General features: G+C 37.3%; 1 protein-coding gene across 4 annotated transcripts in view; it reads left to right on the top strand.

Moving 5' to 3' along the window:
• ENOX1 (ecto-NOX disulfide-thiol exchanger 1) overlaps positions 1-13,856 on the top strand; it is a 341,922-nt gene that overhangs the window by 165,613 nt on the left and 162,453 nt on the right. For all 4 annotated transcript variants that reach the window (XM_072617159.1, XM_072617157.1, XM_072617156.1 and 1 more), the window contains one exon: positions 5,188-5,400. In XM_072617159.1, the coding sequence (XP_072473260.1) occupies positions 5,188-5,400 (213 nt within the window). The remainder of the gene's footprint in view (positions 1-5,187; positions 5,401-13,856) is intronic.

Raw genomic sequence — 13,856 nt, 5'->3', positions numbered from 1 at the left:
AAGGCTTCATTTCTAGAATATATAGGGAACTGAGTCAAATGTATAAAAATACAAGTCATTCTCCAATTGATAAATGGTCAAAGAATATGAACAGGCAGTTTTCAGAGAAAGAAATTAAAAATATCTATAGTCATATGAAAAAATGCTCTAAATTACTACTGATTAGAGAGATGCAAATCAAAACAACTCTGAGATACCACATTACACCTATCAGATTGGCAAACATGACAGAATAGGAAGATGATACATGTTGGAGAGATGTGAGAGAATTGGAACACTAATTCATTGTTGGTGGAGCTGTGAGCTGATCCAAACATTCTGGAGAGCAATTTGAAACTATGCCGAAAGGGCTACAAAAATGTGCATACCCTTTGACCCAGGAATAGCATTTACTATGACTGTATCCCCAAGAGATCATAAAAATGGGAAAGGGTCCCACATGTACAAAAATATTTATAGCAGCATTCATCGTGGTGGCCAAAAACTGGAAATCAAGAGAATGCCCATCAATTGGGGAATGGCTGAAGAAATTGTGGTATATAAATCTAATGGAATACTATTGCACTATAAGAAATGATGAACAGGAAGACCTCAGAGAGGCCTGGAAAGACTTATATGAACTGGTGCTGAGCGAAAGGAGCAGAGCCAGGAGAACTTTGTGCACAGCAACCACAGTGTGCAAGAGTTTCTTCTGGTGGACTTAGAATGTCATTGTAATGCAAGGACTTTAAAAAATTCCCAATGATCTTTTAAGACAAAATACCTTCCACATCCAGAGAAAGAATTACAGAATTCAATCTCAGAATGTAGCAGATCTGTGTGTGTGTGTGTGTGTGTGTGTGTGTGTGTGTGTGTGTGTGTGTGTGTGTAATACATTTTGGTTTGTTATATGATTTCTCCCATTCATTTTAATTCTTCTGCACAGCATGAGTATAGTGAAAATGTATTTGATGGGACTGTATGTGTAGAACCTATATAAAATTGTAGGCCATCTCAGGAAGGGAGGGGACAGCTGGGCGGAAGGAGGGGAAAAAAATCTAAATTATATGCTAGTGATTATAGAACGCTGAAAATAAATAAAACTAATAAAATTTTTAAAAAAGACACATTACAAACTTTACCTCTTTCCCTTCAAATTTTTATTATATTAGATTTGGTTTTGCAAAAATTTGAAAATTTTATGTTATCAGAAGTCTTTGTCTTGTGTAAACCTCTTTTCAACTTACTTAATCATAAACTCTTTACCTATTTATAGATCCAAAAGTTAATTTCTTCTTTCTTTTGTAATTTCTTTGTGATGTGACCTTTTTTCTGTCTAGGTCATATAACCATTTGGAGCTTATCTTGGTATATGGTTGGTACCCAATCTATTCCACTGATCAACTTCTCTCTGTCTTTTTTTTTGAACCAGTACCAAATATTTTTAATGATTACTGCATTTCTGTAGTTCAATTTGAGATCTGGTATCGATAGATCCCATTTCTTTCCACTTTTTTGTTATTATTACCCTTGCGATTGCTGGCCTTTTGTCTCTCCATATGAATTTTGTTAGCTCTATAAAATATTCTTTTGGGAGTTTGGTACAGCACTGAATAAATATATTAATTTCAGTAATATTGTCACTTCCATTTATATTGGTTTAATCTACCCATGAGAAATTAAAGTTTCTCCAGTTGCTTAGGTCTGTCTTTATTTCTACAAAAAGTGTTTTTTAGATTCATATAGTCCCTGGGTGAATCTTGTTAGATACACCAGTTATTTTATAGCATCTGTAATAATTCTGAAGAGAATTTACTATTCTTGTTTCTAGGTTTTGTTAGTTTTATGTAGGAATACTGATAATTTATGACATCCCTTAAATCATCATCCATTATCTCACTGATATTTGGATGATAACTTTGGGTTCTTAAAGGTCCTTATCTGCAGAGCAAATATGCTGGCAGATTCTACTAAAACTGGAAAGACATTGAGTGTGAATCTAGTGACAGACCATGTGTCTATTATCTACAGAGAGCATAAGTTCATATGGGCTTATTACCCTGTCAACCAAGGGGAAATGAACTCTTCCACAAAGTCATAAAAAGAATACAGCCTTCATTAATGGAGGAATACCGATTTTGCTGAAATTCTGAATTTTCTGAAGTTTGAAATTTTTGAAGAAGTATTTCTGAATAATGGTATGTAAATCATTATTAATATAAATTATATTAGTTATTTAATGAGACAATCTTGTATATAATCACAGCAGCCTCACCCTTGCCTATTCAGAGAAATCTTCAGTGCCAAACTATATATAAAGAGATGTAGAAGGACAATGATAGTATCACTTCAGTTATCACAATTTCCTGGGAAATGTTGCAAACGTATAGTAGTCCCCTCAAAACATAGTCTCCAGAATGATAAAGCCAAATGAGCCCAGAAATCAATGTAGTGAGTGTTGTCTGGGCTCACTCTCTCAAAATCTGTCCAACTATATTTGCCATCTCAAGTTTCCAGGGTACCCTGAAGAGTTAGAGTATCCCTTCTCTAGTACCATTTTCCCAAGCCCCTATTGTTTTTTTTCTTTCTCTATCAGGTGCAGTGACGAGGACCCCACTTCCATTAAATGACTTAATGCCAATTAGCTTTTAGAAAGGGATATTTGCTTGGAAGGGAGGCAGCAAGGTGACTCAGTAGAGCACTGGGCTTGGAGTCAGGAAGACCTCAGTTCAAGTTCAGTCTCAGACACGTATGAGCTATGTGACGCTGGACAAGTTACTTAATCCATGGATCCATAGGAGAAGGAAATGACAAACCACTCCAGTATCTTTGCCAAGAAAACTCCATAGACAGTATTGGCATGTGGTCCATGGAGCCCACAAAGAGACATATGCAGTTGAAAACAACACTAACACCAAATTTACTTGGAATACGTAGTATATTAAAAGTACAGATAGTTTCCTCCTCATCTCTTCCATCTATCATCTCAATTTCTTGGGAGAGTAGGTTTGAACTTAGCTCAGTTCTTACATTACCTTGACCCTACCTTATTCATATCTAGATGCAATATTGACTCCTAGATGTGTCCTCATCTCAGCTACTTCTGGGCATCTGCTGTTCATTTAGGCCTCAATGCTGTACTAACTGCAAAACCTAGACGCTGGGAAACCTGAATGTTCTCTCTTCCTCTCTCCTGATCTTTTGAAGCTTACAAGTTCAGAAGGGCCAATCCCTTTACCTAGAATGAAAAGAAAGAAAGCAAGCATAGAGGCAAATAATCACTGCCCATTTCTCAGGACCACATGACTTCCTGCTTGTTGTGTGATGAATCTGAATTAGCCAAACATGCTAATACACTATGCACATGTGCCAGTCCCCACTACACTGCCTTAACAAGAAAATGCCTTACCTCCTTTCACTCAGAGAGACATGGCAGCCAAAGCCAATATGCATTTAAAAGACAAACTCAATTGTAAAGCACTATGGAGGAAGATGGTAGGAGATTACAAACAGTATCAATTCATAAAGCAGCAAAAAGTAACTGAGGCACAGAAGAAGCTGGACAGATCATCTACTTGAGAAACATACTCTAATAAGCATTTATAAATGAGAATGGCCGAAGCACTACAAGTAGTATAAAATGTCAGTCATGGAATTGCTCTCTTCCATTTACCCAAGGGGCTTATTCAGCTCTTACTTGAAGACATATTAAGGGGTAATCAACCTCCTTCAGAGGCTACTCATCTCACTTTTGGATTACTCAAATTGTTAGGAAGTTTTTCTTTATAGGAAGCTTAAATTTATCTCTTTTCAGTTTCTAACCATTGCTTCTGGGTCTACCTTTTGGGGCAAGAAAGGGCAAATCTTATCTATCTTCCTTGAAGAAATCCTTCAAAGGATCAAAGACTTGAATCAAACTCAAACCTTAAGTGACTATTCTTTGGATCTGGCTAGTCAACTGGTTTGAAATTCACCTAAATATACCAGTCCAAATATCATTCAATTCAGCAGAATGGGAAATTTACCTACAGAAAAATTAAAACTAATGTAATTGTGAGAGTATAGCTCTTCATATTACCTGTAATGTGAACAATACCTCATGAAGGCTACTAGTCCCCTTTGCCTCATTCTATTCTGTAATATGTGTGTATGTCTTGTATGTAGTTATGTGTGTGTTGTACATTTTATGTAATCTAGCACATATAGATGTGTGTATACATGCATACATGTATATTTGTATCTATAGGCGTATATATATAAATATATAGAGATCTGTATATATATATATACACACACACACATATGTACCTTTATGTGTATCTTATATAAGGTAGTATATATAGGTGTGTGCATTATACATGTATGTAAACAACGTTTGTCTACATATGTATATTATGTATACTTCTATGCGTACTTTGTACATTTTATGTAACCTAGTCAATATAGGACTATATATATATATATATGTGTGTGTGTCTGTGTCTGTATGTACGTATATAGACAACATGCATATATATGTGCAGACACTTGTATGTATGCCTTCATGTATATCTTATATATTTTTGTGTAATTGAGTTCATGCAGAGGTATATATGAATATACCAATATAAAGACATAGTGGTTTACAGTTGAGTTTGTATTTTAAATGTCTATTGACTTTGGCTGCCATATTTCTCTAGGTGAAAGAATGTAAGGTACTTTCTTGTTAATTCAGTATAATGGGGGCCGGGACATTTGCATAGCCCATATATATATACATGCAAACATACACACATATATACATGCATATACATATACAACATACACACATCTCATTCAAAAGAATGTAAGTTTCTTGAGGGGTAAAGACTGTTTCAATTTTGACTTTGTATCCCCAACACCTAGCACAACAAATCACACATTGTAGATGCTTAATAAATTATTTGTTGATTGATTGGTAATAAAATATGGCATTTGGGACACTCTGCTTTGTAGATAATTTACCACAAGTGGAAAAGAATGAGATAGAAAGTGGAAATCTGGTGGTGGAGAATATTTGTCCTCAGATAAAATAATTTGACAACTCTGGGTAACATACCTGGAGTGATAATACTACATCTTGTTCTCTGAAGGGAACAAAGGAAAACATGCTTTAAATTTTTGAATGTGTACGGCTGTTTTGTTTTAAATATATATTTTAAGCTATCTCTGTAAATTTTCCCTTTCTAGATGACAGCAAGTTTTCTGAAGCCATCACAGTGCTGCTCACGTGGATTGAACGAGGGGAAGTAAATCGGCGATCGGCCAACCAATTCTACTCCATGGTCCAGTCAGCCAATAGTCATGTCCGTCGCTTGATGAATGAAAAAGCCAACCATGAGCAAGAAATGGAACAAGCAAAGGAGAACTTCAAAGATGCCTTAACTGGAATTCTCACTCAATGTAAGTAGCTGTTTTGGGGCCATATCTTCTGTTGTGGTTTTGCTTTCCTTTGTTAGTGTGTTTTTGGTTTTTTGTTGTTGTGGTGGTGGTTTCTTTTGGGGGTAAGTAGCTATAATTACTTCCCATTCTACTCCATACTCAATGGCAAACTTCATAACCTACTTCATACTCTATGGCAAGTTGGAGGAGCATGGACCATCCCCTAAGAGCTTGTTTCTCAAGGTGAGCAAAGTTTCCATAGCCTTCCATCATCGTGCAGCATCTAGCCTCCATATCAAGAGTGGCCAAACACACCCGATGCCGTGACTCAGCCCATACTTCCCATTACCTGCTGTGCACTCATCTGTGTTTAAATAGAGATTTGTAGATCACACTAATGCTGACAGAATCGAAAGCACATACAGACTCAGTGGGACTTGGGCCATGCTTGGGGAGAAGTTGCAGGTAGGGCTACTTTTCATCCTCCTTGGGTCATGATACTCAGGAGGTGCAGTGTCTAAAGTCCCAGGAATTGGATACTCAGGAATAATATTGGCAACAAAGAGTTAGATCTAGCTTCTTTTATTCTATATTGCCTTTGCTCATTTAGAAGGGAAGGCAAATTGCCTGGTGATTTTTTTTTCCCATGGCCAGATATGTAATTGATGTAGGGATGTAAATGGGGCTTCCTCACAGAACAATTGTCAGGGTAATTACCCAGGGCTCTGTTCAAAAAAGAATGCGAGTGTGTGTGTGTGTGAATTTTTTTAAGTGCACTATAGCTGTGCTTGTAGTTAATGTCAAAATGCTATAATGCTTCCCAGCTGCTGATGTTCCTTTGATTTGTAAAGCCCATTTAATAGTGCTATAACAATACTCTTGTAAATTCCAAACCAGACAAGATGGTGATGCATGATTTAGGTATTAACTCCTTAAAAAGCTTTATTTTTCCTCAGATTATAGAACCACAGAAGACCTCGTAGGTACTTAATAAGTGCTTGTTGATTGATTATACCATGCTCTGAAGGAGATACAAGGTTAGATGATACACAATTCCTATCCTCATAGGGCAATAAGTTTTTGCTGTTCAGTAATTTCAGTCATGTCCGACCCTTTTTGGAGGTTTTCTTGTTAAAGATACTGGAATGATTTGCCATTTCCTTCTGCAGCTCATTTTATAGATGAGGAAACTGAGGCAAACAGAGTTAAATGACTTGCCCAGAGCCACACAGCTGGTAAGTGTCAGGGGCTGGATTTGAACTCACAAAGATGTGTCTTTCTGCCTCCAGGTCCACCTCTCCATCCACTGAGCCATGCAGCTGCCCCAGGGCAATAAGACACCAATGCAGATAGCTATAATGTTCAGTCGTACATGATAAGTGTATTTAGTATGCTGTTTGTCTGTGAGGCTGAAAAAGGAAGGTTATCACTGGCCAGAGAGATCATGGAAGTCTGATGCCTGAACTGCAGGACTGAAGAAGACTTTGTAGAAGCAGGGAGACACCCACAAATAGTCCCTTAAAGGTAACTAGCTATCTTTTATGAGATAAAGGTGAAGCATCTGGCCATATAGACTAAGAATTTGAAATCTATCACTATTGTCCCTACAGAATAGAAGGGATGGAGTCATCTGAACGCTGTTCATCTCTTAGCTTTATCTTCACCCTCTCTGAAGAGACAGCTACCTAACAGAAGGGTAGATTCACTGGCATTACGATGTAGGATACTGGAAGTGATATCCAAAATAAGAAAGGGACACAAGATATTGGCCATTAGAACATAAACAGTAGTGTAATACAGTAGTCCAATAGGAGATTAGAGAGGCAACATGGTGTCATGGGGGTAAAAACAAAACAAAACCCTAGAATTACATGATCTCATTTCAAATCCCACTCTGATAGGGGTAGTGGTTAGAGCCCTAAATAGAACCAGAGAGACCTGAATTCAAATCCTGTCTCAGGCACACAATAGGAGCATAATCCCAGGCAGGTCACTTAACCTTTATTTGCCTTATTCACCTCAACTGCCAAATCAGGATAATAATAGAATCTATCTCCCAGAGTGGTTGTGAGGATCAATTGAGATAACAATTTTAAAGTACTTAGCACAGCATAGGTACTATATAAATACTAGCTATTATTATCATTATTATTAACAAGGGCAATAGTATCATTTGCCTCGCAAGAGTATTATGAGGATCAAATAATACAACATATGTAAAATGCTTTGCAAATCTCAAAGAGCTACTTAAATGCTAACTTATTATTATTAATCATTATTTTTACCTTATGGTCTTGGGAAAGTAAATTCCCTTCTTGGACCTTCCGTTTCCTCATCTGTAAAATGAGGAGTGTGAAATTAGATGACTTCTAAAATCGTTTCCACCTATGATCTAAAGTCCTGCCTTTATTAAGTGCCTACTATATTCAAGCCAGGTAGTATGGTGGAAAGGACCTCCATCTTAAAGACTCATCTTCCTGAGTTAAAATCTGACCTCAGATTCTTACTACCTGTGTGACCTTGGGCAAGGTCTCACTTTCCTCATCTGTAGAATGAGCTGGAGAAGGAAAAGGCTAACCTCTCTAGTGTCTTAGCCAAGAAAACTCCAAATAAGGTCATGAAGAGTCAGACACAACTGAAATATGACTCAGCAACAAAAATATTCAAAGCACTTGGTTTGTCCCTGGAAATAACAAAGATGAAATAAGACTGCCCTAAAGGAGCTTAAGATCTAATTGTAAAAATAAGAGTGATCTAGTTAAGAGAATATGATAAGTGTAAAGAAGAGGTCCAGATAAAGTGTAATGAGAAATCTGAGTAGGAAGAGATCACTGTCATTTGCAGGGATTGACTGTCACAGAGAAGGAGGTATCTGACTTTGATCTTGAAGAAATGGAAATTTCATTTGACAGAGATGGAGGGAGGAAGATGTCCATTTCAGACATGAGCATGTAAAGAACAAATACATGGAGATGGGTGAGGGCAAGAAAAGAATGAGAGATGCTAAATGGTCCGCTGTCGTTAGAATGTAGTTTGAGAGAAAAGAGAGCCAGATGAAGAATGACCTTGAATTCCATGATAAGAAATTTGTACCTTCTGTTAAAATGAGAATATGGCCCCATAAATAAAGATACAGAAGTAGAGCATACTTCTCTAAAACCACCCTGACAACAACCTGGAAGTATTTCCTAGTGTACTTTCTACTTATAACGGGTAAAGATTCAACTTTGCTACTAATATTGAAGATAAGCCAGACAGTGAGTAATAGGAGTTCCTGAGGTTTGGTTTTGTCTGGCAATGTCCACTAAATGGGTAAAAGCATGTCAAAACAAAAGAGCTTAGAATGATGAATGTGTGCTTCTGGTTGGAAGAGCATCAGTGATAGCTATAGTTTGGGAGCGTGAAGCTACCAAGTGTAGAAGGCCACCTGGTTGAGTAGAAATAGTAAAGTGTAGTAGAAAGGGTCATGTCACTGTAGTCAGAGGACCTGTATCCCATTTTCAAGGTTGTATGATCTTAGGCTAATTTCTGCCTTCTAAGCGTCTTCATCTATTTTTGGTTTTTGTTTTAGAGGAGGTTGGAGTAGATGACCTCTGAGGGTTCTTTCAGTTCTGGCTCTCTGAGATCACTAACATCTGCATTCAAATTCCACTCTGGTTGTGTGGCTCTAGACAACGCACTAAACTTTAGCCTCAGTTTCTCCATTTGTAAAATGGACAGAATAAGAAAATACATCACAGCGCTGATGTGAGGATTCAAGTGAAATATCTATGCAAAAAGCCTTGGAAACCTTAAGGTGTTAGAAAAAATATGAATTATTGTTATTATTAACAGTTGTTACCTCATAGGGTGATTGTGAAAATCAGAGGAGAGAATAGATGTAAAATATTTTGCAACTATAAAGTGCCAAATTAGTATGATTCAGAAAATTCATATTGGTCAATTCCCAGCTGTGACAGATATGACAACCTGTTAATTTCCCATTCATCTACTACTTTGTGATGTTCTTTTCTAGCCTTTTAACTTGATTCTGAGTTCCTTTTCTAGCCTTTTAACTTGATTCTGAATTCCCACCTGACCCTGTTTCACCAACTTGCTAACTTCAGCAGTGACTGTGGCAGGCCCAGATGCAACCTGAAGTATATTGTTTGGCAGCATAGCCAACACATTGGCAGGGATTCCAGCAGCCTTGAGCAGGACCCAGGAGCCATAACACTCTCAAAGTGACTTTGAAATAGATGATTTACCTTAAAAGTTACAGGGAGCTTTTGGCTTTATGCCCCACTTACCAATCCTTGTTTATTGTCAGTGATGGGCTCATTCTTCTCTGCCATCTATAAATAAACTTAAAAAGTAAGGATGAACTCAACATAGAAATTCATCCAAAATGAAGAATAACATATGCTCAACCATACATATAGACAGTGTACACATTGTCTGAAACCCTTTGTGTTTGAATTGGCTTCATTTCTAATCCTGGATTTCTTTTAAGGAAGAGTCAGATCTCAGTTTCTGTAGGCACTGGTGACTTATGTGATGGTATCCACATTCTCAGCTGTGTATGTGTACTGGGAGTGACATCCCAAGGAAGCAGGGCCAGTAAGGAGTGACCTAAGAATAACTATTTGGATTATGGAAGGAAGATCTAGGGATCATTGATTTAGAGATGGAAGGGACTTCAAAGACCCCCCTTCTTCAACCCTTTCATTTTACAGATGAATAAACCAGTATCCAAAGAGATTAAAGACTTGCCCAAGGTCATAAGGTGGCAAATCTGAGTCAGGATTTGAATCCAGATTTTCTACACAAAGCCAGTGCTCTCTGTACCACGGTACCCTAGGATAAGTCCAGAGTGAGCCAGATAGCAACATTTCCATAATCTGAACAGGAACAGTCCTTTATGGTGAGCCCAATTGCCACATTTTCCAAAAGCTTCTTGTTAGCCAACTGAGCATCAGTAACATCCCTGCTTATTAACATTAATATTCCTGGCAAACACCACATGAATCACATTTTGGCTTTTTCATTTGGGAATGAGCCTGGGATTGTTAAACATGAAAATTATATGAGAAAGGCATCTCAGCTCTCTGTCTCCTAGGTGACTGGAAATATTCCAGTCATTCTAGAATGCCTCCCTGAATGCCACTTCCCAATAAAATGTCCTGATTTTGTGGTATCAATATGCTTCTCTGTAGATATCCTTACTAGCTGAAGCAAAAGAGTTGAGAACTCTCTGGGAAGTGTTTCCAGGCAATCCTAGAACAGGGCCATTAATATGGTGGTTTTGTGAACTTTGCACCAAAAAACGTGAGCAAGGTTTCTAAGCAAGAGTTTCATGATGAATAAGAAACATTCTAGGGAAAAGAAAAAGGCAGGTCCCAGAGCTACCAGAGGAGTTCCCAAGTCCACCATGTTCATCTGTCATCTGGATTTGCAGTAACGTGAAAACACATCAACCCTTGATAAAAATGTTTCTGTGGATCTGCCTCATTGAAAGAAGCGAGGGCATCTGTAACTTGACATATGATGCCATTTTATGGGCTACCTGATACATATTTAAAGATCGATTAGAATGTATTTAGTCATTGATCTGGAGCTAGAGTAGATCTCAGAGACCTCCTAACTTAGTCTTCCTCATCATTTAAACATGAATAAACTATTGAAATGACTTGTCTCAGGTCAACCAGGTGGTAACTGTTGGATCCTGGGCTAAAAGTCAGGCTGTCCACTGCAGAGATACCCTGCTGGTCTTCTCTTCATTGCCTCAGTTCCTACCTCCACAAGAGTTTTGGGTAGATAGACTAAGTACAAGATGAGACATTACTACCGCTAATTTGCAAGTCACTGTAACTTCCTTCTTCAGTCAGCCATGATGGAAATCAATTCTCCAAACAAATAAATGCCTAACAAATAAATTACAAAGAAGTTGAGTCTTCTGTACACTGTTTGCTTTCACATTAGAATTAATAAAGATTCAGCCTTTGGTAACAAATGGTACATCCCATTCTCATCCCTCCTTCTTCCATCTCTGTGCCACTGCTCAAACCATCCTATTGATCATTGGTCATAGAGGTGAGGTTAGAAAGGATCTTACTCCTCCCATTTTATAGATGAGGAAACAGAAAACCAGAGAAATAAAGTGACTTAAGGTAAGTGGCAGAGCCAGGACTTCCATGTGCGTCCTCTGGATACGGATGCACTGCTCTTTTCCACAATGCCATACTTGGCACCTCTCTCTCCGTCTGCTGAAATCTACCCATTCTTTCAATGCTCAACTCAGATACCCTTCCCTGCATGAAGCTTGTCTGGATCCCATGTATGGGTATGCTCTACCCTCATTGAATTTCTTTATTGCGCTTTATACTTCACTTATTATATCCCAACTTAATAGCTTTTTATGTACAAATTTTATTACCCTTAATGTGTTATATATTATTATATTATATTATAGTTATAATAATATATAATATATATCACTAAGGTTTGCAAAGCAAATGTGAGTGTGTACATACATATGTGTATTCATACATGTGTGTATACATGCATACGTATGTGTGTATATGTAGGTATAAATGTATATGTGTATATACGCATACATATGCATATCTACATATACACTGTGCTCTTATGTATGTGTAGATAGAAATGCATGTACTTTTATGTGAATATTGTGTATATACATCTATATGTGCATATACATATATATGTATGTATATATGTATGAAATTTGATTCTCACAACCCTTCAAGGTACGTGCTATTATTTCCACTTTACAAATAAGGAAACTGAAACTGAGAGACGTTAACTGAAACATGCCTAGGATCGAACTGCTGGTGAGTGTCTGCTGCAGAATCTGAACTCAGGTTTTCTTGACTCCAAACACCATCTTGGGGCATCATGTTTTGTCTTTACATTTCCAACACCTAACCTGTTGGCTTACATATAATAGGTGCTTCATCAGCATTTGTTGATTTGAATCAACTTCATATTTTCTTCTCATCCAGCACTAAATAAATCAGGGACTTAAGTAACAGTAACTGCCTCTTCATTCTTAGGTAATCCTTCATTTCTGGTTACAGATGAATTGTCATCAAAGCTGATAGAACAGAATATGATACTGATATTTAAAGAAAATGTGTGTCTTCTTTTCCTTTTCCAACTGGCCAGCGAACTCCTTTCTAGTGGAAATAAATACAGGTGTAGTGAACTCTTCAACACAGATGAATTATCTCATCATTATGTCATTTTGTGATATGGGGTTGTCAGTTTCATGGCATAAAACACACCATGTTTTACATCTCAAAGACTTTCATGTTGTGGTATTACCTGCTTTATATAGAGATATACTTTCCGGGAATCCCCCACAGACATTCCAAATCTCAATTTTGTTTTGAGTACAGCCTGTTATTTCATAGCTCAGAAAGGAATTGTTTCTAAAGTTCTGGAAGCATGTGCTACTGCATTGAATTATTAATGTGCACATCTTGTTACAACACTCAGAGACGTATGAAAATTTAAACATTCCATGATATTCCAACTCTGGTTCTTTCTCAACATGTTTTCTGGTATGAGAAAAGAGAGTCAGGGGAGAGCTAAGGGACTGAAAAGTATATAGGAAAGGAGGAGAATAGAAATTAGAAGAATGTTGGTTTAAGAATATGTAATTGTGTTTGTGTTTTATAAATACAACAGAGTTGTATTCAGTAGTTGTATTCAGGAGACAATCACTAATAATTAGGAGGTTTATTTTCCTTAGAATTGGCCAGTGTTTGCCCCTTTGCTGCTTCCATGCACTGTGTGGTTCCCTTTGGGACCAACCAGAACAAGTCTAAATATTTGTGTGCATGGAAGGTCTACATATAATTCAAGACAACTAAAACCACCACCTTGGATTTTGTCTTCTATGAGCTAAACATCCCAGTTCTATAACTTGATCTCCAAGCACCATGGTGTCCAGTACCCACCACTTTCCTAGGCTACCCTCCTCTAGATATTCTCCATCTTGTCCTAATCCCTGCTAGAATGTTATACTCAGAATGAAACATGCTACTTCAGGTGAATGACTAAATTAGTAGCTAAGTAAATAAATAAAAAAGATTTGGCTTATTGTCCTAGTTTGTTGAAATCATTTTTCAGTTAATATTTTTGGTTATTATATTACACTACTGACCCAAGGTGAGCTTTCAGTTAAATTAAAAACTCTAAATTTTTTTATTTTTGGTCTTGAACTTGTGAAGATGCTTTCTTGAACCTAAGTGAAGATTTTGCATCATGTTTATCTTGTTGGTATAGCCTATTAGGATGTTTTTGGATCCTGATGATGTCCTCCAGTATACTGGTTACCCCTCCCAACTACATACCATCTTCAAATTTGATAAGCACATCACTGAACTCCTCACTCAAATCGGAGACAAAAATTTTATATAGTGACTAATATACTAGGAAGTTAATAAATGTTGTTATTGTTTCATGTGTGA

This window comes from Notamacropus eugenii, chromosome 6 (genome assembly GCF_028372415.1).
Source record: "Notamacropus eugenii isolate mMacEug1 chromosome 6, mMacEug1.pri_v2, whole genome shotgun sequence".
Taxonomy (NCBI): Eukaryota; Metazoa; Chordata; class Mammalia; order Diprotodontia; family Macropodidae; genus Notamacropus; species Notamacropus eugenii.
This window is presented reverse-complemented; position numbering and strand designations above follow the sequence as displayed.